The sequence below is a fragment of the Poecilia reticulata genome, chromosome 9, assembly GCF_904066995.2.
Source record: "Poecilia reticulata chromosome 9, P_reticulata-male-v2, whole genome shotgun sequence".
NCBI classification, from domain to species: Eukaryota; Metazoa; Chordata; class Actinopteri; order Cyprinodontiformes; family Poeciliidae; genus Poecilia; species Poecilia reticulata.
The window spans coordinates 33,283,883-33,310,152 of NC_088838.1; the positions used below are offsets into that span (position 1 = coordinate 33,283,883).

A 26,270-nucleotide genomic window follows, 5' to 3' on the forward strand; every position below is an offset into this window, starting at 1 on the left:
GAGATGCAATAGTTTTATAGCAGGTGTGTGAATGATCTAACGATCAGACTGCTGATTGCAGCCAGTCTACATTGTTAGAACTAGAAACCACGTTTTGCTTAGGGCCCCATGGAGGCTGGGACCGGCCATGGCTCAGTCTTACAATTCTAGATCTCAGACGAGCCAACATTAAAACATGTAAAATTGACCCCTCTGAGCTTTTTTTATCTTTAAATCAGTGTGCAGCAGAGTTGTTATACAGGTTAAACAGTCGGATATTATTAGGGCTTATTTAGTAAAATAGCAGCAATTTTCTTATTTCATAACTTTATAACCAGCATATTTCCTTTGCATTGTCCCCGCATGATGACTATGATTAAATACTAGATTTTAGATTAATGTGGGTTGTTGCTATGTTGTTGTACCGTGTTTTAAGATCTTGTTCAATGTGCCCCTTTTTAAATTTGAGCCCCTCCAAAGGCTTCTGTACGGCCCTGTGTGATAAAAGTGAACTAAACGTGAGAAAAGTAAGCTAAATATTTTTCAAAACCGTCTGCTAAATCAGACATTTTGCGATGGGGCCTCATAACTAGATCATCCTAAGGGAGGATGGTAGTTGGCACAATTCCTGAATTTATGACTGATTAGATGTAGAATGACATCTCCACACCCTGCAACTGTTTTTCCAGAGAACCAGAATTGTTTCCAAGGTCTGGGAGCCACCCACATGAACTTCTTTTACTAATCTGATTCCAGTTAAGTAGAAACAATCTCAAAAACTGGTATCAAAATATGCTGAGGCTCATGTTCCCACTAACAAACGTGTCACAACCTTCTACGTTAAAAAAAACAACCAATAAAACCATTTCCAAGGAATGCTGTGTGTGGCAACAGGTGGTTTGGTTTCTGAAAGCACATCCAATTTGATAGATTCACATGAATAATTATATATAAGTGTAATTAATGTCTGAAAAGAGATATAAAGATGTAAAAAAAAAAAAGCACTGTCGTGTTCTGCTGTTCTCTCTTAGTGGTTCTGGTCAGACTGGTTCTCCTTCACTGCTCTGTCCACATCAGTGTGCTGGTGCACCTTTGGACCGCTGTGATTCAGATCAAACCTGGACATACAGCTGGTTCTGATGTTCTGCTGCAGGATGATTCATGTCAGTCAAAACAACTTTATTTCACATTTCAGCAACAAGTATGACTTACCTGATTAAAACGTACAAAACCGATTGTGAAACAAACATTACATTTAATCAAAAGCCACCATCAATACCATGAAGAAGACATACACACACAATAAAGCTCATGCCTGCAGTCACATCCACTAAATCATTCCTAAGTTTTACTAGCATATGACTTTCATTGTATATTGCTTCACCACAAGCATATGTATAATACAATCAAGTCCTAGAGAGGATCCAGTTTCATCTGGAGGTCTTACAGTACTGCTTTTAGGGAAAAATAATCAATTTATCATAGCATAAAATGCTGTGTCTTCTCTCTTTCTTGCCTGTCAGCTCTGGCATCAGTTCATGTCTCTGTGTCCACACAGCATCCATAAAGTCTTCATTAAAGGAAATGTTGACTTTAACGTACCAGAAACTCTGATTTACGCCTTCAAACATCACCAATGAGGCTAGACCAACGCATCCACCCCCAAATACCTTTCAGTAGTTTGGTCCTTTGTAATACATCAGCCCCCTGTGAGTCAGGAATTCAGTTATGTTTCTGTGGAACTGATTTACGCCAACTGTAGAATGGACCAGGTGATCGTGTTTCTTTGTTTTTAGAGAAACCGTCTCCTGAGAGGAGGAGTTTTCCCACCGTCTCTCGGCTCCCAGCAGGTTTATAAAGACCAGGTACAGCAGCTCAGGTACAGCAGCTCAGGTACAGCAGCCTTCAGCAGCCCAGAAGATCCAACCAGCCAATCACCTGCAGACAGGTGAGTGTTCAGCTTCATCCATTCATCTCTTTAACTGTTTAACAGTAAAACTTGGAAACCATCACTTTGACCAACTGGACAGAACCAGCTGGGGGCATATTTGACCCGTTTTTCTATCAAATCCTTTTAAAATCTGTAAATATTTCCGTTTAGTCTGAATTTCAAGCTTGATTCAAACCAACTTTAGAACAACTAGACCTGCTTTTACAGTTTTATCAATGCATATAAATGACATTTCCCCTTTTATTGTTGCAGCTGAATCTCAGTGAGACGTGGAGATGCTTCATATTTATCAGATACATAGGTCTCCAGCTTGTTTCCTTTACTGAGTATTTTAAATGAAATGATCTCTTCTGTAGTCAGACATACGTTGTATCAGAGGTAGTCTCCATCAATATGTTCCTCATGTTGGGTTTAACTTTGATACAGGAACCGAAGATGAAGCCGTACATCACTGACCTCGATGTTTCTTTGAACCATGATGAGGAGCGCAAGTTACGTAAAAATGGCTTCACCCAACTTCCTGTTAATCTGAACTCAGGAACAGGAGGAAACGTAATCTATCTCTGGTACAAAACCGGTGACTGCGGAGCGATCACCAGGATCCAGTTTTCCTTCACTGAGGCGATGAAACAAGGTCTGATTTTATGAAGTTATGAGGCCCCAATGGGGCCTCATAACTAGATCATCGTACAGGAGGATGGTAGTTGGCACAATTCCTGAATTTATGACTGATTAGATGTAAAATGTGCAGTGACATGACATCTCCACACCCTGCAACTGTTTCTCCAGAGAACCAGAATTGTTTCCAAGGTCTGGGAGCCACCCAGATTACTGATCTGATTCCAGTTAAGTAGAAACAAACTCAAAAACTGGTATCAAAATATGCTGAGGCTCATGTTCCCACTAACAAACGTGTCACAACCTTCTACGTTAAAGAAAACAACCAATAAAACCATTTCCAAGGAATGCTGTGGGTGGTAGTTGGCACAATTCCTGAATTTATGACTGATTAGATGTAGAATGACATCTCCACACCCTGCAACTGTTTTTCCAGAGAACCAGAATTGTTTCCAAGGTCTGGGAGCCACCCACATGAACTTCTTTTACTAATCTGATTCCAGTTAAGTAGAAACAATCTCAAAAACTGGTATCAAAATATGCTGAGGCTCATGTTCCCACTAACAAACGTGTCACAACCTTCTACGTTAAAGAAAACAACCAATAAAACCATTTCCAAGGAATGCTGTGGGTGGTAGTTGGCACAATTCCTGAATTTATGACTGATTAGATGTAGAATGACATCTCCACACCCTGCAACTGTTTTTCCAGAGAACCAGAATTGTTTCCAAGGTCTGGGAGCCACCCACATGAACTTCTTTTACTAATCTGATTCCAGTTAAGTAGAAACAATCTCAAAAACTGGTATCAAAATATGCTGAGGCTCATGTTCCCACTAACAAAGGTGTCGCAACTTTCTACGTAAAAAAAACATTTCCAATGAAGTCTGAGGGTGGCAACAGGTGGTTTGGTGTTTGAAAGCACATCCAATTTGATAGTTTGAAAAGAAATATGTAGTTTATTTACAGCCAAAATATGGACAAAACAATAACTAAAAAGTTCTTGTATAAAAACTAAAGTTGACATAATCTGATGCTGCAAGTTCAAAAAGTGGTCAAAAAATAATTTTACAAAACATCCCATCATCACACTGGACATTTGACAAAGTAAAGACCTCCACTGCACCCCAGTGTGTTATTAATCTCTTAAATAAATAAAAAGTTGCCAGCATAATCTAAACTATTCCACATCTAAAAATTAGCTACAGATTTTGGGTCTAAGCTCACGTATGTTTTAACTGTCCAAAGTCAACTATATTCACTGAATTTATGTTTACACAATTCAACATAAATTGCTACATTCATGCCATTTTGTAATGGAACAACATTACAAAATGCAATATTAAGATTAGCAGACTTAAATCTTCAATAGCTTTCTATCATCAAATAATTCATTTAGACATCAATATATCCAATAATTCATGTAACCAGTACACTGTTTAATCTTTCAATGTCTTTCAGAACTTTTCATATCATCTTTCTAACCGGCACCTTCCTCACTTTTATTTTTGTTTTTCAGCCGTTGCTCTGCAGTTTGACCAAAAGCTGACTCTTGAGGACCGCAGTAAAACCGTCAAGAAGTGGCTTCATTTCACGCCAGAATGAGAGGAAAACATCACAAGGAATCAAAGTGACGCCAACCAGAGTGAAACTGGGGTTACCACAACTTGTACCGTTTCCCTGGTTCATACGGAACAAAGCTTAACCTCATGAACTCTGTTCTTCTGTGGACAATAGACTGTTATTCTGACAGTGAAAAAGGAGTCAAATATGTTTAAAGATCTGTCCCTCTTTTCTTAAATAAAATGCTATAAACTTTTGTACACAGTTTACCCATGATCTGCCAATAATATAGTGTTTAACACCAGTGAAGAAACTTTTAGTGGTATGTTATGATGCAGACCTATCAGACCTAAAAATGTACATAAATCCTGAGCTTTCATTCAATATGAAATCAACCCAAATCTGCATGTAGATCCACGTTCAGATGAAGGTTGAATCTACATTGATTCCTGACTGATTCAATGTAGAATCAACACACCGACTACTTTCAACGTTGATTCAATGTTTCTGGCTGACATTGATTCAATGTTGTTTCAATCATTCTGTGCTATCTGGGTAGAGATCTACAAAATGGCGGACGGAGGACGGATCTGAGGACGAAGTCATGAAGCCGGTATGTATAATCACTGCGTTGATTCCCGACTGTATAATGGCTGGTTGAGAATAATTTTAACTTATTTACTTATGTATTTTTGAGAAAGCGATATATTTGCTACAATATTTTTTTAATTTTACATTTATTTCCACAGACTCCACAGAATGAGAGTCACATTTGTGTCAATCAGACTCTTCAGGAACGTTCTGATGTCCGTGATGAGGACAGAGATGCAACTGTGTGTGAGTATCTACTATTTTAGAATGTTGATGATGTTTTATGCTTCAATATTGTTTATGTACATAATGTAATTATGCTATGTATTGACAATGCACAAAAATGTTTTCCAGCTGCATCCAGGACCTACTGCCAGTCATCCGGATGTAGCCAAAGAAAGAAGCAGGTAAGATCTATTACTAATCTAGAGATGTAACAATTCCTTGAATGATTAAAATCCATCAAAGCAAATTATCTGCCTCACAGTTTGTTGAATTATGTTTTACTATTTATTACAAACTGCTTTTAATTCTTTTTTTCTTCCAATTGTTTCCAAGTGTTTTCTCTTTTTCATTAGAGTTTAAAATTTTCTGTAAGAATGTATTAATATAATGTGTTTTTTGTTGTTGTTGTTGTTGTTGTTTAGTTTTAATGTCTTATGTGTGCATACTAAGCTGGAAGTTGCCAAACAATTTCACTGTTGTTTCATAATGACTAAAAGATGCCTGTATTTCATAATGATTGTCTGTTCTGTATTAACAGCTGATGGAGGAAGGCAGAGAGTACTGGCAGCAGAGGAGGTGGCATTCTGGGAGGATGGCGGCTATGAGGCGGTGTCAGGATGGACCCCAAGTTCCTCCAACCAGGAGCTCAGAGACATCAGGACTACACTACAGGAGAGACGTTGGGCCTGTCCTGAACGCAGCATAATGTTCATGTTTGGACAAAGAAACACTGCCAGATGATCCAGAAATGGACAAACATTTATGTCTTATTTTGTGTGCAATACAGCATTAAAAATATTAATGATTGGGACGGGGTTTATTTATAAAGACATAAGTGCTATCCAATGGGCACACTGCTGAAGTGCCTTTGCATATGCTAGGCTATTTGTATGCTAAGTAGAGTCGTTAACACCTCCCGCCCGCCCGCACCTCCACACCCCCCCTCCAAGGATTCTGCAATCGACAGATTTCGACTCCCGTTTGTCGTGAGACACTGAAAATGCAGACTGTCGATTGCTGTCGATATCTGTCGCTCACGAGCTGCGTTCGCGTCAGAATACAGGGTCAAAAGTCCCACTTTTCGTCCTGTGTAAACATTGAATCTCTATGATTTTTACTGTTCTTAGATCACAAACCATATTACTTTCCAAGTGAATTTTGTTAAGACAGAAATATGCTATTATCTTAAGAGGACAGAGATGCTTGTGAAATAAAATGAATAAATATAAAAAAATTTATTAGGCAGGCTTCCACACACAAGCATGTGTATGCGCACAGTGCCGTATAATTGCATCAAAGTGATTGTGTATCTAAACTGGATTCATTTTCCAATTCTTAACATGCCATGCGAGGACTTGTGTTGTGACAGTTTGCTGTATAAACAAAATCTAAACTGAACTGATTTGGTTATATAGTTTCTGCCTGGAGGCCAAGTTTCAGTTCAATAGCAAGCATTTCCAAAGAACCTGAAAAATTACAGCCTGTGAGTGATCACGACTTTCAAGTTGATGTTTTCTCAGAACAGTATTACTCTGCCATCAAAAATTCACATCACACCCATAAACAGGAGATTTTATTGAGAAATCTGTTTCAAGTTTCAGTTTGATAAAAAAAAAAGATTTCCAAAGAACCTGACAAAATGACAGCATGTGGCTAAATTAGGGTTAGAGTGCGGGTTTTTGATGTCTTCGATGTTTTTATCTTTACTTTTTATCTATTTATGTAAAAGTGGCAAGTGATTGAGGGTCATTGCGCGCACAGAAAAACCCTGTAAATTCTAGACTTACAGGGTCTAGACACATAAATTGTGTTTCTTAATAAACTCTAATAAATGTGAATTTTCCATGGCAGAGTAATACTGTACGTTGCTGGACTTCGTCGTCCTTTTAACACGGTATTATCCAGGTATTATCCAGGCCCCGTCGCCTGATAGGACAAGGTCTCCAACCTTGCAGCACCAGGCTCCATCCACCTGTCACGCGAAATCTTGCGCTCGGACTTCGCCATCCTACACGGATTTTTGTGCACTAGTTTTACCTTTTAGAGTCTGGAATTTACAGGGTTTTTCTGTGCGCGCGATAACCCTCAGTCTTTAGTCTTTAGTTAACTATTTGCAGTGCACAAATTTAGTTATGTTTATCTGCCAGTTCTTTATATTTTGGTTATATGGGACAGATTAGTTTCTTTTTGTTTTGAGTTACCAGTTTCCTTTGGAGCTGCTGCTGGAGTCACACAGAAGAGCTCCAGACCTCAGCGGGTCATTTCATTTGTTTGCCAGGGGGAAGAAAATTTGGTTATTTCTTTAGTTTAATTTTACTATTTCTTTAATGTTTCTTCTTTTTGGTAGTTAGTTCAGTTCTAATAGTAATTAGAACTGTAATTTAAAGATTTAGTATTGTGTTGTCAAGTCAAGGGCTAGCATCCTGCAACTTTTAGATGCATCTCTGCTCAAACACACCTGCATCAAATAACCTGCTCATTACCATCCTATTGCAGAGCTGAATAGGTGCTGCTGAGGGAAGTCAGACATTTTTTAGCACAGATGAATCAAAAAGTTGCAGAATGGTAGTTATTGAGGACGCAAGACCCCTGAGCCAGAGAAACTCATCCAGGCATTTAGTGGCTTTGATTCTTGCAGCAGGTCTGACTGACAAACCAGAAGCTGCAGCTGGAGATCTGACTAGAACCAGGAGACACCACCCGGTTCCACACCACCTGGTTCTACACCACCCATTTCTACAGTCCCTACACTGAGAGAATAAACTCTAACCTACCTTGGATTGTTTATAAATCACTCAATGGTTTAGCACCGCAATACATTAAAGATCTGCTATTGTTGTACCAACCCTTCCAGACCCCTCAGGTTTTCTGGTTTTGCTCTGCATCCCCAGAACCAGAAGCAGTCAGCTTTGTCCACTGATTAAAAGGGCACCATGAATTATTTCCAAATATGGTATAGGCAGGTGAGCCATGTGGCCTGTCCCTGCCCCTAACTGTTTGCTGCAGTTTGGTCTTTCCCACTTGAACTGACACCTGAAGGTGTTCCCAGTGATTCAGTGGGAGAGGCTAAGCAGATATAAGGACACTTGGGAAGTCTGAAAGTCACACCACTGAAGAAGACTTCATCACTACTGGGCTGAACGATTAACTTTCATCAGGTAATAAAATTCTCACTGAGGTGTGTAGTTATCTATGTAATAAATAATAGACATTTCACAGATTTGTTTTAGCTGCTGTACCTTGCCTTTTAGGTTTCAATTTTATTTTTGCTTGCAACTTTGATTTTGGTTTTATTTAATTTGATGTATTTCCAACTTTTTCTTTCTGCTGTCTCACGCTGAAGACATGTCCTTGGAACAAAATCAGGAGGCTGCCTTGGGTCAGCCTTTCTCATCACGCGTGCTGTCTAACAAGCTGATAACAGGTAAGGTGACTGAACTTAGTTTACCTACATTAGACCAAAGCAAGGGGATATGTTTGCAAATATGAGCCTATACCTGAATTTTTTGTAATATTTTCCAGTTTAATTTGCAAAGGCTCAGTGAAACCAAAATTTGTAAAAATAAAAATGTATAGTTTGTAAAGTCTCCATTTTTAATTTTACTATGTTTCTATGTATTAAACTCAAATGTAAACTCTTTACAATTAATAGCCAAATTGAAGTGTTAAAAGAAAAATGTTCCTGCGAAAGGCTATCCCATAAATGAAGCTGAGTGAAGAAGACAAAGCTGTAACCAATGGTGTAAATTTTCTGCTGACTTTATTCTGTACAAGAACGCTGTAACATTGTAACAAGCTTCCAGAACTCCTTGGGAGAATTGAGTTCATGTTAAAGTGACTCCTCTGGATGCTGCTTCATAGATTGTAATAGTTTCAAATCCGCATCATATGAAATCATGTGGTTCTCTTTTAATCTTAAGGAGATAGAATGAGAAGTAACTGATTATCTCCTTTTTTTAAAATCAAACAGATCACTGCAGCCTGACCTTGGATCCAAGAACATGCAACGGCTGGTTGAACCTGTCTGATGGCAACAGGAAGGCAACATGTGGACCCGAGCAGCAATATCCTGACAACCACCAGAGATTTGATGTTCACACCCAGGTTCTGTGTGAGCAGGCGTTGACAGGGCGCCATTACTTTGAGGTTGAGTGGAGCACCGGGTCTCAGAATAAGGTCGGAGTCGCTCTTGCATACAAAACCATGGACAGGAAAGGAAAGAATGTTGCGAGTAGCTTTGGAGAGAATCCTGCATCCTGGTACTTTGGTGTTGATAATAATGAGCTCAGTGCTTGGCACAATGGTAAGATCTGGAGCACCTCTGTTCCTGCTGGCGGCTGCAGCAGGGTGGGAGTTTACCTGGACTGGCCAAGAGGCTCTCTGTCCTTCTACCTGGTCTCCTCTAACTCACTGACCCACATGTACACCTTCAGGGCCTCGTTCACTGAGCCGCTCTACCCAGGGCTTTACGTTAATTACGAATCCAACTTTGCTTCCTTCAGTCCCATGTAGAAACAGAGTGAACTGAAGACATGTAGTCATTTAAAATGTTAGCAGATTACAGAAACTTTCTCCAGACTCATATTTACCTGACCGACAGAAATCTGTTCTAGTTGAATCCTCAAAAAGCGACAGGTGGAGGATTTCACTGAAATCCATCAGAAACAATTACATTTTAATTTAATGAGAAAGTGACCATATGTGTGAATCCCACATTATTACTGTTAACATCTGAAGAACAATGTTCTGACAGTGTCTTTATTTTGCATCCAGCCATTAGGGTTAATCTATCCTACCATAAATCAGAAACATCTGTTTTCTCTGATTTTTTTATTTAGATTTCTGACATTGTTGGACCCAAATTAGTCTACATGTTTAATAAAACCATTATTTGTAACAAAAGGTGTTCAGTGAGATTTAAAGCCCATCATGTAAATGTAAACATGATGCGTTCAGGGTCAGAGGAGCAGAACCTCTGGTGAGTTCAGGTTCATCAGGTTAACAGAGTTTATTTGATTATTTTTCTCTCTTATATGGAAAGTGGTTATTTTTATTACTTTTAAAGGCTTTTATGAAACACAATATATTCATTTTTTCATTTAGAGGATTTTCTGCCAGGTGATATTAGTGGTGGAGGGAATAAAGTTTAGTTATTGGTGAAAATAAATAATTTACTGAAAGTTCAAACAAGTTTTCTGTACTTTCATATCATCATTTTAACTTCATGCTATATAACTTTGTCAGCTTTAATTACTGAAGAACATACACATTACCTTTAGGTTAAGTTTAGTCTAATTTAGAAACTTTCATTTTTGGAGAAATTCTGAGGTTTTTGTTCACAGTATAATCATTTGAACTTCTTCTTTTCTGTGATAATTTTTTTTTTTACAATAAACATTCAGGATGTCTGTTTTACAGTGACTGAGGGTCCAGATCATCTCTGGTTTTCCTCATTACAGTCAGGATGTTGGCACAATGAGGCATAATGATGATGTTGTTGATGTTTGCAGATCTGAAGTCTTCATTTATCTGTAACACTGCCCCCTAGTGGAAATCATCAATAAAGCTGAATCCTGAGTTAAACTGAGTTTCCTGTTTGTTTACTGATTGTTCAGTCAGGTTAAAACTTCCCCATTGATAAAATAATATAGCAGCAAATATGGTCTAATACATTATAAATATAATCTGATATAAACCAAATCCTAAAATGGCTTTGGTTTATAGTTGGGCAAAACTTTAAATTTTAAGACATCAAGCTGTATAGCATTAAATTTAAGACTTAAACTATTTAAGTAAAATTTTTTGCCAAACTTTGGCTCCCATGTTTTTCAAACTCAACCAAGATGTGAAGACTTAAAATTTTAGTTTGTAGGAACTTTCAGTCCCAAGTCTGTAATTGACATGAAAGTATCAACTTAACATTTTATATTGTGTGCAACAGTTATGAGCTAGGCAGCTAACTGCGGCTACAACAGCAGCATCAGAAGATGGCAATTACAGATCCACGATGAGAGACAGATCAACTCAAAATAAATTAATTCCAAAATCATAAAGTTCTTTGTCCTTTCTCCTACCTCGCCATCCTCACATCCAGAAGAGGATCTAATCCAACAGGGGGAGGGGAAAAAAACCCGACCTTCTGAAAGGAAGAGGGGCGTGAGTAGGGCAACACACCGTGGTGGGCGTCCCTTATTTTGATTTCTGAAAGGTGGCAACCCTTGCACTGGGTGCAGTAAACTAACACCATGTGTTGTTGCTGTAACCAGAGACTGGGCTTATGCAGAACAGCCCCTGGTTCTGATGTGATCAGAACCAGGTCAGCCAGCCTCAGAGCAGATGACAGCCAGAGAGAGCTCAGTGTTTCTGTCCTACAGGGAGCTTCTCGTTAGCCTCACATGCTCAGCGTGTCATTATGCAACATACACCCTTTTACACACAGTCATGTTTTTCATCTCTCTGGGGTCTTTCCATTGACTCAACCCTAACTAAAACTCAATTCACTACATATCCTAAATCGAACCTGTAACTCAAACACAGTGTTTCTCCTCCTGGGGACCAAGGATATAAAAACCTGGCTGGTGCACACACACACACACACACACACACACACACACACACACGCACGCACACACACACACACACACGCACACACACACACACACACACACGCACACACACGCACACACACACACGCACACACACAGACACGCGCGCACACACACACACAAACACACACACGCACACACACAAACACGCGCGCACACACACACACACACGCACACACACACACACACACACACACACACACACGCACACACACACACACACACAGACACGCGCGCACAAACACACACGCACACAAACACACACACACACCCACGCACACACACAGGCACACACACACGGTCTATGCACATGGACAATAAAAGCATTTGAAACTATGGAACGTTGACTGTTTTTGCCTTAATTTTTCTCTCAGACACATGTGGGCTACACTAAAATGATTTAAAAATGTATATTTTTATGTAAAACGGGGTAATATGGGGCTTCTGTCCAAGGCCCCATATTACCTTGGGCTGGCCCTGCATGAATAGCTGCTGTGTGCGCGTCTCCAAATCTACCTGGAATCTACCTGGAATCCCCCGGTGGCCCCTGTGCCAGTCCTCTGATGCTTTGGGGACATTTTGATTAATTTAATTATGGCATGTTTGGCTTCATGCTGCGGTTCTAATTACTGCTACAATATTTTCACTGATGTTTGTTTTGTGAACTCCAAATGGGCCGAATCTTCCTTTAACACTTGAGGTTCTGCAGTAACTTCTATTTACAGCCGCTCACCTCCAGCCCAGATCCTGTCAGCAGCAGCTTTAACCCGCCTGGTAGAAACATTAAGGAGAAGCAGAGCGAACAGAGAGCAGGTGGTACCGGGTGGTACGAGACGGTCTCTGCACCATGTCTTATATCAGGACGTCTGATATAAAGACAGACATTCTTTCTATCTGTCGGTGGGACGGACTCAGACTGTCTGTAGCGAACCAGGCATTTAGCAGAAGTTAAAGTCAGAAGTTTTTTTTCAGTGTTCAGAAGTTATTTCTGTGTTTAGGGGCGAGGCAGGTTGTTTCCCGCTATTGCAAGGACAATTACGAAAATATAAATCAAACAGTTTTTCTAACGTCAACATCAGACCTACGTTTTTATTCACCAACCAGTGTATTTGGTTGGTGAATAAAAAATATCTGATAGTTAGAGGCACAGATCCGCCTCCCTCCTCCTCACCATGGAGGTCTGAACAACATGGAGGCTCTGAGAGTCATTATTAGACTGAGGGCAGCCAGACTACTTTATTATTATATTTAGCTAAACATTATTGCTGAGAGGCACAAGCAGGTCTACTGACATACAGCTTTAAAAAATAAAAAAATAAAAAAAGGGCACTAGGGGCATCAAGGAAAAAAGGGCAGGGGCTCAAGCCCCCTTCGCCCCACCTCTGCAGGCTGTGAACAGGCTGTAGGAGCATCACACCAAACACTTGCTTCCCTTTTTCAGTTCTGAGACGCAAAAGAAAAATGTTGTTAGATCGTAAAGAATGGGAATTAGTAGATCTATGTAAAAGAGAGTTTAAGTATGCTGGAGCCAAGCCGAGGTAGAGTTTTATAAATCAGGATCATCAGGTGATTGTTTCTCTGTACTTTTAAAGGAGGCCAATTTGATTTTGAATATAACTCACAATGATGTGAGAGATGTCTGTGATAGAGATTTTTTGGTATTATCATTTTGTTGTTACTTTAGTTCATATTCAGTCTTATGTTAGTCAGTTTAAAGTGTTCTCCTCTTTAAACTGTATGTGTGAACTGACCTGGAGGTCACAGCTGCCTGTTATCTTCATGTGAAACAGTTTGACCGAGATTTGAACCGGGCTCAGATCATAAGTCAGATGTTAAATTGTTTTACGACCTCTGCTGTTTTTCCTCTGCTGTCTATCTTGCCTATCCTCCCTCTTTGAAGTTTGATAATAAAAGACAAGCTGTATCCAAAGATTGGCAGAACACACGGTGAGCGGCTTGGAGGAGCAGTTCACTGTGCCTTCTCCTTCTGCAGAAGTTTGGTTAAAAACTCATATACGTTGTTTGTGGTTCTCTTTTTTCATGTAGGTTTCAGAAAATACCTAACAGTCTGCTTCCTGTAACAAACCTTAAAGCACATTGATACACAGTGTTCAATGATTGAAGACATTTGGTTGAAGCATTCATATATAAAACATCTCCATAATCCAAAGTGGCAGGAATGTTGCAGTTACCAGTTTACTTCTAGCTTAGAGAGAGAAACAAGATCCATTTCGGTAATAAAACCAAATCCTCATTTTCAATGTTCATAGCAAATTTGTGATTTTTAAAAGAAAGTTCTTTACCTAAAATAAAGCTAAGATATTTATAATTACTGATAATCTCAATTTGTGCTCCTACAACAGTTGTAAGCAATGGAGGGATTTCTGGTAATTTTCTAGAGTGTGAAAAAACAATTTGAATTGAAATGAATTATTTGATAACAGAAAGCTACTGAAGACTTAAGTCTGCTAACAATAACCTTAATATTGCATTTTGTTGAATTTTTGAATCATAAATTATGTGAATATAGCTGACTTTGGATACTTAAAACATACTTAGACCCAAAATCAGTAGCTAATTTTTAGATGTGGAATACTTTAGATTATGCTGGTAACTTTTAGAAGCTCCCATTTATTTAAGAGATTAATAACACACTGGGGTGCAGTGGAGGTCTTTACTTGTCAAATGTCCAGTGTGATGATGGGAGGTTTCGTAAAATGGCTTTTTGACCACTTTTTGAACTTGTAACATCAGATTAAGTCAACTTCTGTTTTTATATAAGAACTTTTTAGTTATTGTTTTGTCCATACAATGCGCTTTGCTGTAAAGAAACTACATATTTATTTTCAAACTATCAAATCAGATGTGTTTTCAAAAACCAAACCAGCTGTTGCCACCCACAGCCTTCCTTGGAATTTTTTTTTTGTTTTTAACGTAGAAGGTTGTGACACATTTGTTAGTGGGAACAAGAGCCTCAGGATATTTTTATACTGGTTTTTTGAGTTTGTTTCTACTTAACTGGAATCAGATCAGTAATCTGGGTGGCTCCCAGACCTTGGAAACAATTCTGGTTCTCTGGAAAAACAGTTGCAGGGTGTGGAGATGTCATGTCACTGCACATCCATCCATCCATTTTCTTTCACCCTTGTCCCTCAGTGGGGTCAGGAGGTGCTGGTGCCTCTCCAGCTAACGTTCCGGGTGAGAGGCGGGGTCACCTGGACAGGTCACCAGTCTGTCGCAGGGCAACACAGAGACACACAACCATGCACACACACACTCACACCTAGGGACAATTTGGAGAGACCAATTAACCTGACAGTCATGTTTTTGGACTGTGGGAGGAAACCGGAGTACCCGGAGAAAACCCACCATGCACAGGGAGAACATGGAGACTCCATGCAGAAAGACCGGGGCCGGGAATCGAACCCAGAACCTTCTTGCTGCAAGGCAACAGCTCTACCAACTGCGCAGCCCATATGTCACTGCACATTTTACATCTAATCAGTCATAAATTCAGGAATTGTGCCAACTACCATCCTCCTGTACGATGATCAGAGGCTGAGATACAGGGTCGCCACTACATATTATTCAGGTGGATGCGAAAACGTAACCCCCCCCCCTCGAGACAAAGACACATGAAATGTAAGACTCACTACATTTACCCCGTTATGTGCGCGAGGTGAAGGAGCGTAAGGCCGCTGAAGTGTATGCAAAGACATTGTCTGTGCGCCGCCCCCTCCAGACGGGGTTTTGACGCCCCCTCTGCTGCAGCGCCCCTATGCGTTGCATGCGCTGCATACCCACCTTTTGCACCACTGCTGAGATAGAACGGGGTTCAGGAGGTCATTGCCCCCACCTGACATCTGATTGCCACCCAGGTACCCTCCAGATGACTGACATGTAATAGCACCAGGTCATTCCTGTAATATCTGGAACCTTTGTAATCCATCATAATATGGAAAGAAGAAAATCAATGATACATAAATGAACATAAAATGTATAAAACCCTGTCTCAGGATACACGTAGACTTTAGTTGTCCATCAACTCCTATCATGAGTTGATTAAACCAGGTTTTTGCTACTTGCTGCCGCTGGTCAAAGCTCCACCACCAATGGAGCAGCAGCCACAGCCTCAATGTGAATTAATTTTTAATTTAAGAAAAAGCTCTGCACCTGTAATAGGTGCCTATGCTTGGAGCTACTTATATAACTCACACTGCAGTCTGAGAAATAACAAAAACCAGAGAAAATATGCACAACTTGTCTTCCAGCAGTGACCTCTGACTGCATTCAGAATCACTACACCAAACTTGATGTTAATCTGAACTTGGGAGCAGGAGGAAACGTAATCTATCTCTGGTACAAAACTGGTGATAAACCAGCGATCACCAGGATCCAGTTTTCCTTCACTGATGGGATGACAAAAGGTCTGACCACTCAAGGGTACCAAAAGATCTATAAGGATCTTAACACTGGAAACCCTGGCAACCACATCTTCCTGTGGTTCTTGAAAGGTTCTACTGAGTACGACGTCCCGATCGTGGAGCTGGCCGTCTCCACTAATGCAGAAGAGGACGCCAACATGGCCCAGCCTCAGTGGGAGAGGTCAGCCTGCAATCTGAACCGTGGAGCTAAAGGAAATTTGATCTACCTGTGGATGAAGAGGGAGAGTCAAACCTGGATCTGTGACATCCAGGCCACCGACAAACCTTCTTCAGATACCAACTTGTTCCAACAAGGTTACACCCGAATAGATGAAAACACCAACAGCGGTGCATGTGGGTCTGACGTCTTCATCTGGTACCGACAGAGCACCGATGAGAAGAAGGCCATCAGAGATCTGCAGGTCTCCACTGATCAGGCGTCCGAAATTAGCTATCTGAACCAACACTACGTGCAGGTGAAAATAAACTTGGATGAGGGAATCAATGTGCACCCGGTGTACCTGTGGTACAAGAAGATGGACTGCAGCAATGATCCCATCAAGCTGCTCACCGTGATCCTCGACCCAGGCGCAGTATCTGCCTACAAGAGGGCCGGCATCAACGTCATCGAGAAAAACCTCAACCCTAAAAATCCAATAATGATAGAATATGTGTGTCTTAGTAGAGGGTCCTGATTACTCTGAGCATGCTCAGTGAGAGCAAATATCCCTCTATTCTGATCACATCTTCATCATATCCAGCTGTCATCTTCTGTAAAATGATTTTCTATCTGAAACTTTCTCTAAATTTGATTCTGTCTTAATAAAGTTGAGCATCTGATCATGTCTACTGTCAATTTTATTGTTTTACAACAACATTTACAAGATAAACACCAGAAGGACAAATAAATGAGTCAAATTAAAATAAGGTTTTCTTCACTGTAGTGTTTCTCAACCTTTTTTGGGCCAGCGCCTCCTGCCGTCCCTCTGAACACCCCCTGGGGGGCAGGACCGCCCAAGTTGAGAACCGCCACTGTAGACTCTCAGTTTACAGCAGTTACTCAGACGATCTGAGCCACTCGACTGGCTTCTATTACTAGAACCTCACAGAAAATCTCAGAGAAATGATTTAATGATGATATTTAATCCCAGCTTTAAGCCAACAGCACCAACATAGCTACCTCGTGGAATTTTAAAATGTCTTTATGTGCCTGGAAAACACATAATTCTGCCCTTTAAGAAATAAAATTAGGAGGGGCTTGTTGAGAATTTGTTTGGGACTTATTATTTGGGATGTTATGGTTTGGTATAACTATTTTGGTTGCAGTTGTTTCATAGATTTAGTTGCCATTTCATAGATGGTATCTGGTTAGAAGGCGGACTTTGTGGCCTATGGCAAAGCGGACTGCGTATCCCAGGTTGCCCTGGAACCTGTTGCCATGGTGATGATAGTTATTTTGTAACTGCCGCACTTACTTTGTTTCTTGGCTGAGTTCTGTCATGTATTAGTACGTAAGATTCGTTCATTATTAATTCACTAAAGTTCATCTGAAAATCCACCCGACTCCCTTTCGTCATTGAATCAGTCGAATATTCAATAGGGCTGTTTTGATCAGTACAGGTGCTTCATTGTTTCCATCCAATCATGTTTCTGTTAGAAACATAAAATCAACAGCATGCAGTGCAGCTGTGCCTCACACAGGGCCTGGTGCTGATCAGTTTCCTTCTTCTTCCTGCTGGTCCTGCGGTTCATTGGGGAATTTAAGCTTCTGACACTTCAGAGCTTTATGGCCAAACAGGAAACACAAAGATTCATCTTTTTTTTTCCAACACCTGGACTCCTCTGTCCAGGTGTTTTCTTTCATGAAAGAAAAGGTTCATTTTGAAACTGTAATTTTATACAATTTAATAATTAGTTCATGTAGGCTTGAAACAAAACAACAGTCTTATTTTCTGTCATAAAGTGATGTGGTTGTAGGCGAGCAGAGACGCAGGACTCAGGTTATAGATGAAAAAATGAAGCATTTAATGGTAGAGCTCACAGTCCAGCACAGGCAGCACGGCAGCAAATTAGCACACAGCTAATACCGACATTGAGACAGAAGCCTGAACCAAGCAACCTCAGGACTTCTCAGTTCAACTGAGGAAACTGACTGACAGAGACGTAGAAGGACGACATGCAACTGAGACAAGAGACAGAGACAACAGGTGGACTTAAATACACGAGGGCAGTCAAGGGAACTAGACACCTGGGAACAATCAAGGGCTGACAGGACAACACAGACTCGGGGAAACAGGACTAAACACAGAAAATCCCAAAATAACTATACTGAACAACACAGATCGTAACATTTTCATCGTTATAAATTTGATTAATGGCAAAAAAATACATAGAATGGCTCACAATGATTCATCTGGATGTGAATAAGCTTTAAATTAGATGATTGTTAATAAAATATGTCATGTTCTTCATAAAACATTACATACAGAACGTCATGCAGACATATGACTGAAGCATTATGGGTAATATCCCTGTAAGTTTATACATTTCTCTGTTCACAATAATTTCCATAATTATTAACTGGCATGTAGCAGTAAAACCAGCAGGTTAGTGTGGATGTGACAGCAGACAGAAATGATGCTGCTGCAGGTTAAAACGAGGGTTTGTTTGTTTTTGATACGTTTCAATGAATATTTACAAACTAACAAACTGACTCAGCAGTTAGTTGGTTAGTTAGCTAGCTAGTTAGCTAGTTATCCTCCAGTACCAGTTACTGCTGCTATAAAGCCTCCATGTTGTTCTGGTTCATTTCTACAAGCAGTTTTTCTCCCATTTGTCTCTAATTGTGATGTTTGCATTAATTTTAAAACGATTTAGGAGAATAATTAAGTTCTGTGCACAACAAGTAAATGATCACTGGTGAAAATACTTTGGTAAAGATAACTTTCTGAACATATTAAACCAAAAGGCCTGAAATGTACCAGAAATATCCTGCATGAATCCAACTGGTTACATTTATAGAGTCTGGATTGAAAAGCAGAGGTGAAGCTGGAGCTCCGTGTCAGATGCCTGGTAAAGTTTTACTAATTATACTTTAGCAGTTTTCAGTTTCCTTCCTGTGTTTAGCTTGAAAAGGCTTAAGAACGAGACAAAGGTTTACATCTTTCCACCTCGGCTCTAATTTCTCCAACCTGGACTCCATGATACGTTCCAGTCATGATGACTGATCTGGTCTCTCCGTCTTCATAGGTCCGGTTCAGGCGGGCGGTGAAGGGAATGTCCATACTGTACTGATAACCAACCATCTTTACAGTGCAGCTGTGGTGTGGAGGTACGGTAAGCTGTAACGACACAGAGTGGGAGACCTCCTCTGTCCAGGTGTTTCCACCTGAGAACGTATGAGTCGTCTGTGCATTGATTTCAATATTTCCTTCCACAATGCCGGGAATTCCTGTTTTGATGGTCGTTGTTACACCGACGGTGATGGAGGAGCTGATGTCCCACCGTCTCTCATCTGTGGTGGTTTTAGTCAGAGAAACTGTTTTGGTCACATCACTGAGGGCATGGTTGACAGTAGTGGAGCTTTGGAGGGTTTTCGGAGGAGCTTTCCAAACTGTAGCTTGATCTGTGTGGTACCTGACATCAGAGATGAGATCTTTGTCAGCCTTCGTCTGGGTCAGAACCTCATACTTCTTGTAACAATATTCCTTCCCCTTCCAGGGAAGATAAAAGAGGCGACTCTTTGGATCAACCTTCCCCAAGCCGTACTTGTTCTTCCCTACATACATTTCCTCACTGGAGCAGGTTCTGACTGAATTCTGAGGAACAGAACCATAAGAACCTTCCTTCCACTGCAAGATTTCAAAGTTATCTTCATTCACAAGGATTTCAAAAGAGGAGGAACGATGCTCTTCTTTCTGATCAGGGTAGTGGCAGTAAGGGCCTTTGCTGGGGTTGTAGAAACCAGAATCACATCCGACTTTGCAGACGAAGTCGATTCGTTCTTCATAATTGTTGTAAATAGAAACGGCTCCATTGGGAAGGGAACCCTCCCATGTCACCCACTGCAGTTTTCCTGTATTACTGAACTCTGGGAGCGTCGAGTTAACTGGGATTTTCTGTCTGAACGGAGCAGAAGGCAAAACACGTCGGATTATTGAGATGGAGATGATTTTAGCAACACCGTCTGATGGATCTGGGTTCCAGGAAAGAGCTGTAAAAAAGAGATTATTTTTATACTCCATTTTTATTTAAGAGTATTTCTGCTTCTGTGCTAACGGTAACATACTTACTCCAACATCAGCTCTACAGAAACATATCTTTAAAAAAGAAGAAGGGATCTTTCCCCTTACAGTTTTCACCTGGTGGTCGGTTCCTCTCCAGGTCCAGAGGACTGGCTGGAGGCAGAAACAGCAACAACAGCAACGGCAACTAAAAGGAGCAGAAATCAAAAATATTATATTAGTTATAATCAAGATAAAGTTCTGCTGTAATGGAAACAGAACTTTAACCCTTTAGCTGGGACTCTCAAAATGCCTACGAGTAATCAACGGGTAATTTGTGATCTGATTTACTAATTATTAATCATTGCCATAAGCAAAGTCTATTCTGTCAGTGGAAGGATGTCAGAACTGGGTGGTGTAGAACTGGGTGGTGTAGAACTGGGTGGTGTAGAACTGGGTGGTGTAGAACTGGGTGGTGTAGAACTGGGTGGTGTAGAACTGGGTGGTGTAGAACTGGGTGGTGTAGAACTGGGTGGTGTAGAACTGGGTGGTGTAGAACTGGGTGGTGTAGAACTGGGTGGTGTAGAACTGGGTGGTGTAGAACTGGGTGGTGTAGAGCTGCATGATGTAGAACTGGGTGGTGTAGAACTGGGTGGTGTCTCCATCTTCCTGGTTTTAGTCAGAACCCCAGCAGCAGCTTCTGGATTAGCTGGTGGTGTAGAACTGGGTGGTGTAGAACTGGGTGGTGTAGAACTGGGTGGTGTAGAACTGGGTGGTGTAGAGCTGGGTGGTGTAGAGCTGGGTGGTGTAGAACTGGGTGGTGTAGAACTGGGTGATGTAGAACTGGGTGGTGTAGAACTGGGTGATGTAGAACTGGGTGGTGTAGAACTGGGTGGTGTAGAACTGGGTGATGTAGAACTGGGTGGTGTAGAACTGGGTGGTGTAGAACTGGGTGGTGTAGAACTGGGTGGTGTAGAGCTGGGTGGTGTAGAACTGGGTGGTGTAGAACTGGGTGATGTAGAACTGGGTGGTGTAGAACTGGGTGGTGTAGAACTGGGTGGTGTAGAGCTGCGTGATGTAGAACTGGGTGGTGTAGAACTGGGTGGTGTAGAACTGGGTGGTGTAGAACTGGGTGGTGTAGAACTGGGTGGTGTAGAGCTGGGTGGTGTAGAACTGGGTGGTGTAGAACTGGGTGGTGTAGAACTGGGTGATGTAGAACTGGGTGGTGTAGAGCTGGGTGGTGTAGAACTGGGTGATGTAGAACTGGGTGGTGTAGAGCTGGGTGATGTAGAACTGGGTGGTGTAGAACTGGGTGGTGTAGAACTGGGTGGTGTAGAGCTGGGTGGTGTAGAGCTGCGTGATGTAGAGCTGGGTGGTGTAGAACTGAGTGGTGTAGAACTGGGTGATGTAGAACCGGGTGGCGTAGAACTGGGTGGTGTAGAACTGGGTGGTGTAGAACTGGGTGGTGTAGAACTGGGTGATGTAGAACTGGGTGGTGTAGAACTGGGTGGTGTAGAACTGGGTGGTGTAGAACTGGGTGGTGTAGAGCTGGGTGATGTAGAACTGGGTGGTGTAGAGCTGGGTGGTGTAGAACTGGGTGGTGTAGAACTGGGTGGTGTAGAGCTGCATGATGTAGAACTGGGTGGTGTAGAACTGGGTGGTGTAGAACTGGGTGGTGTAGAACTGGGTGGTGTAGAACTGGGTGGTGTAGAACTGGGTGGTGTAGAACTGGGTGGTGTCTCCATCTTCCTGGTTTTAGTCAGAACTCCAGCAGCAGCTTCTGGATCAGCTGGAGGTTTTTGAGCTCCAGGATTGAACCTGTTGGTTCCCCATATGTGATTTCTCTTATAAATCAGCTATTGATACACAGAAATCTCTGTTCTTGATCGGAACCAGCTGAAAACTGGAGCGGAGAGCAGCGTGTAATAATGAGCAGACAGACTCCATCTTGTTTCTGATAACGTTCCAGATCCTGCGATTGTTCTTCTCTAGTAAGGAAACTTGGTGATTCCTCTTCTGCACCAAGTCCAAATTATAATCCAAACTTTACTCACTAGTTGTGAAAACCTCACCCTATGAAACGTTTCCTCTCCTCCCGGGTTTTTATCCCGGCTTGGAGCTCAGACTCTCAGAACGTCGTTTTCCTTGCAGCGAGATTCTGCTTCTCTTCCACAAATGATAAAATCTTCTTTTCCGTGTCTTTCTGGTGACTACATTTTTCAGGAATGTTAAAAATCAAGTAAAATATTTAATTTGAACTTTCTGAGAGGACTTTCCAATAATTATTCTTCAGATTTCACTTAATGTTAATTAATGCACAATAAGTTTCTACGGTACCATTTTCTTTATCACCCGTTCTTCATAGAAACATAAATTTTAATTAAATATGTTTTATAAAAACAAATAATTTAAATCATAATTACGTCCTTGAATCATGAAGTTACTGTAGTTTGACACAATTTTTCATAAACAAAGTTAAATTTAAAGGTTTTACTGCTACAGCCTCCTGAATAAAGAAACGCCTAAATAATGTAGGATCAGAAAATGTTGTTTAATTCAGACAACTCTCAGCTTTCATCCGGGGCCAAATGGTAACTCTGCAAACACTCGTAGATGATTCCACGATGCCGCAAATAAAACAGCGAAGGACTGAAAGGCACCTAATTTGGGATTAGCAATCTGGTTATGAGTCATCGGTTTGGGGCCAAATGGGGCAGATTTCATCTAATGGGAATCAAAAACCTCTAAAACGTTGCCACATTTAAAGAATCAGCCACTTTGGTGCTTTTTGCACCACAGTGTGATGAAAATGGTCGATCTTGTAACTTGAGTTTTGCAAGAAAAATACTGCAAAGGTCTGAAGTCTTTTAAACTTCAGCGTAAAAACCACAAGACAGTTTTTGAAACAACTGATGCAAAAATGGTGCAGAATTTGTGAAACAATTGTTACGTTGACTGATGTCAACATGTCCCGTCTGGCGTCGTTCCCATTTTGATTTTAGCTCAACTTCTGCATGAGAATCTGCTCTGCAGTTCTAGATCACTCAATAAGCAGCATGTTAGAAACTGGTCTTTGCTCCAAAACCTTTTCTCTGTAAAATGTCCTTTCAGCCGGTTGGATATTTAACCCTCCTGTGGTCTCAGAGTCGTTTTGAAGTTTTTCACTCTGTGCTCTCCAGCAGAGTCGCACTGACCCCATCTGAGCTTTTACAAGGTTTTTTTTTATGTGTGTTGTTTTGGGAATTGATGGTCTGATGGGACAAACTCCCTGCTGTCTGACTGCGATGTTTGCTGCAGACCGATTGAGGGTTTAAAATGATGTCGGAAATAACCATGAATGGTTTAGGGAGCTTAGCGCCGCTTCCAGTTATGGAGTTTATCATTCTGTTTTATTGTTCAGCTTATTTTGGGTTTATTTTATTTTACTAGTTTTAATAGAGTAAGATGCAAAGAAAACCTAAATGAAAATGGGCTGGGAAGGAGTCAATCTTTTATTATTTATTAGAATAATATAGGTGTTTATTTTGCATACTCATGTATCTTTCATTTAAAAAAATCAATAACAAGAAGCTGCTGCATTATTTGTTGTAAATAATATCATCGGTATCTTTCCCTGGTTTGAAGGATTGATAAATAATTTTTCAAGTCATCATCTAGATTATTCTATTTATATTATATTTAATGTGCTTTAATGCTTCAAGGTAGTTTAGGTACGTTTAAAACATTTTTGCATCATTTAAAATGAATTGTTTGACTTTCGGGTTAAAAATAAATAGTTTTATTTTACCATCTCTGCCTGTTGGTTTCTCCTTCACAGCAGTGACAGAACAGCAGCAGCAGCTGTAAATAAAGAGACAAATCACTTTTAGTTACTACCATTCAAAAATGCCAAACTAACCAACCAGTTATAAAACTAAACTAGCTGGATTTGTTTTATCCCTCACTAAATCATAAAGCTGAATTATTATTTTAGAGGACAGAGTCAAAAAGACAAACATCCTACCTGATTTAGACGAGTGAAGAGTCTTTCACCAGGTGAATATTTCTCAGATCGTCTTTATAGCAGAAACCTGCAGGTTTGTTTTAAATGTAGAAATGGTTTCATCTCAACCTGCTGCTTCTTTAATACCTGATTATCTGAAGGAGGATTTTTCTAAAGAGCCTATCAGAGCTCAGTTCATTACACTCAACACCAAATAAAGGAAGGACTTCTGCAGACGCACATGACTGGTTGTTGGTCGTTTCCAGTTCTCTCAGAGTTATTCTGGTAAATATGCTGAATTGTAGCCGAATGTTTTTGTATTGCATTTACACATGAAATCAAATGAAATAAAGCTAAAGCAGATTATGCCATTGTCTGGGTTTCCTCTATGACATCTGATTCGGTTAGAATCACCCAGAATAACAGAATAATAAGAGAGAAAACTTATTAAGTTTTTAAAAACTTTCTTCAAATTCAGTAGCTTACATACATTTCCTTAGGATTTGGTAGAACAGTGGTCCCCAAACTACGGCCCGCGGGCCGGATCCGGCCCGCCTCCACATTTGGTCCGGCCCCCTGAACAATACCAGAGAGCATTCAGATTTTTTTTCATATATTGTATTTTCCGGTTTATATGTGGATTTTTCTTCAACCACCAGGGGGCTCTGTAGCAGGAAGTGTGTCCTGTAAACTGAGGGTGTTTTGTTTTGCATGGCGCATTGCTGCCATCTGTTGGACTTTTAGGGAACTGCTTGACTTTTATGTTATTTAATCAGTACGGTTGTTTGCTAGCGGTAGAGCAGATGTGTTTGTTATGAACGCTGCATTCCAGGTCGAATTCTTTGAAGCCTGTAAGTAGCAGCTTATACTTCAAAACAAGCCTTTATGCTAACATATGAGGAATTAATATGTTAAAGCCCCAGTGACCGTTTCACTAACGGTTTTTGCCCATGTGCTTTCTGGGTAAAAATCAATCGAGAAACGCGCTGCTCCCCTCCCCCCTTCAACAATTTCCTGAGCTAAGATCCTGTGGGACTTCCAGATCCAGACAGACAAGATGGCGAACCAACCGGACATTGTGGTGGTGGATAAAGAACAGAGGAAAGCCGTTGTGGTGGATGTAGCAATACCAAGTGACTACAACATCAGGATAAAGGAGCATGAGAAACTGGAGAAATACCAGGGCCTCAGGGAGGAACTGGAAAAGACCTGGAAGGTGAAGACCACAGTGGTGCCTGTGGTCATCGGGGCCCTCGGGGCAGACAGTCACCCCCAAACTGGAGCAGTGGCTCAAACAGATCCCAGGAACAACATCAGACATCTCAGTCCAGAAATGTGCAGTTCTAGGCACAGCCAAGATACTGGAGGAGAACCTCAAGCTCCCAGGCCTCTGGTAGAGGACCCGAGCTCAGAGGATGAAACAGACCACCCGCGGAGGGTGAGAAGGGAATTTTATATATATATATATATATATATATATATATATATATATATATATATATATATATATATATATATATATATATATATATATATATATATATATATATATATTAATGGCTATTAGTTTGTAGACTCATACAAAGACCATTTGATCTTTGTAGAGCAAATGACACAGAAACTTGAAGTGACTTTACCACATCCTTACCACAACGTTGTCATCAGAATCACAAACTTCCCGCTTTCTTGACCAAACCTTATGATTTATCATTAAACTCTTCTTTGTGTTATTTCTTATTTATTGGTTTAGCAGATCATATATTATCACAAACTGCATGAAGTTGCTGAGCAGAAAATGTGACAGAAAACATGAGTTGTGAAGTCAGGGGTCATCGTCATGGTTACATACTAAAGTTAATCTGAAGGCAAACAACCTTTTAATATTTAAAGTTATCAAAACTGGATAATAAAGTAGTTTGTTGTAATAAATGTACTTTATCTTATTCAAACTTTGCATTTCTAAATTCTTATTTCATAAAACTTAAACCTGTGGCCAGACCTACAACATAAAGTAAATGAGAAAATATTAACGACCTTTATTTCATATCTTAAATTACTGCTTTACAGACATTGAAGGATTATTTTGAAAACTGCATAAAATATGAAAAAC

The 26,270-nt window shown here is 40.5% G+C and overlaps 3 protein-coding genes and 1 long non-coding RNA gene across 7 annotated transcripts in view; 2 read left to right on the top strand and 2 right to left on the bottom strand.

Annotated features, from left to right (window-relative positions):
- Positions 1-26,270, bottom strand: part of LOC145552894 (uncharacterized) — a 262,036-nt gene that overhangs the window by 26,142 nt on the left and 209,624 nt on the right. The gene's annotated exons all lie outside the window — the stretch shown is intronic.
- On the top strand, positions 2,369-6,747 carry LOC145552886 (uncharacterized). Of its 3 annotated transcripts, XM_081610962.1 has the most exons (6): positions 2,369-2,564; positions 2,985-3,325; positions 4,067-4,723; positions 4,860-4,947; positions 5,056-5,108; positions 5,465-6,747. In XM_081610962.1, the coding sequence occupies exons 3-6, from the start codon at positions 4,715-4,717 to the stop codon at positions 5,630-5,632; spliced, it is 318 nt and encodes a 105-aa protein (XP_081467088.1). In that variant the 5' UTR covers positions 2,369-2,564; positions 2,985-3,325; positions 4,067-4,714; the 3' UTR covers positions 5,633-6,747. The 3 variants fall into 3 exon arrangements, with proteins under 3 accessions (XP_081467088.1, XP_081467086.1, XP_081467087.1); XM_081610960.1 differs by lacking the exon at positions 2,985-3,325; XM_081610961.1 differs by lacking the exon at positions 2,369-2,564 and having other exon boundaries at positions 2,775-3,325.
- On the top strand, positions 8,272-10,509 carry LOC103470717 (neoverrucotoxin subunit alpha-like). Its single transcript, XM_008419348.2, has 2 exons — positions 8,272-8,350; positions 8,897-10,509. Exons 1-2 carry the CDS (start codon positions 8,272-8,274, stop codon positions 9,436-9,438), a joined length of 621 nt encoding a protein of 206 aa, XP_008417570.2. The 3' UTR covers positions 9,439-10,509.
- Positions 17,827-25,618, bottom strand: LOC145552887 (natterin-3-like). Of its 2 annotated transcripts, none has more exons than XM_081610965.1 (4): positions 24,182-25,618; positions 23,966-24,018; positions 20,317-20,386; positions 17,827-20,168 (listed from the first exon to the last, which is right to left on the bottom strand). In XM_081610965.1, the coding sequence occupies exons 2-4, from the start codon at positions 23,966-23,968 to the stop codon at positions 19,093-19,095; spliced, it is 1,149 nt and encodes a 382-aa protein (XP_081467091.1). In that variant the 5' UTR covers positions 23,969-24,018; positions 24,182-25,618; the 3' UTR covers positions 17,827-19,092. The 2 variants fall into 2 exon arrangements, with proteins under 2 accessions (XP_081467091.1, XP_081467090.1); XM_081610964.1 differs by having other exon boundaries at positions 20,308-20,386.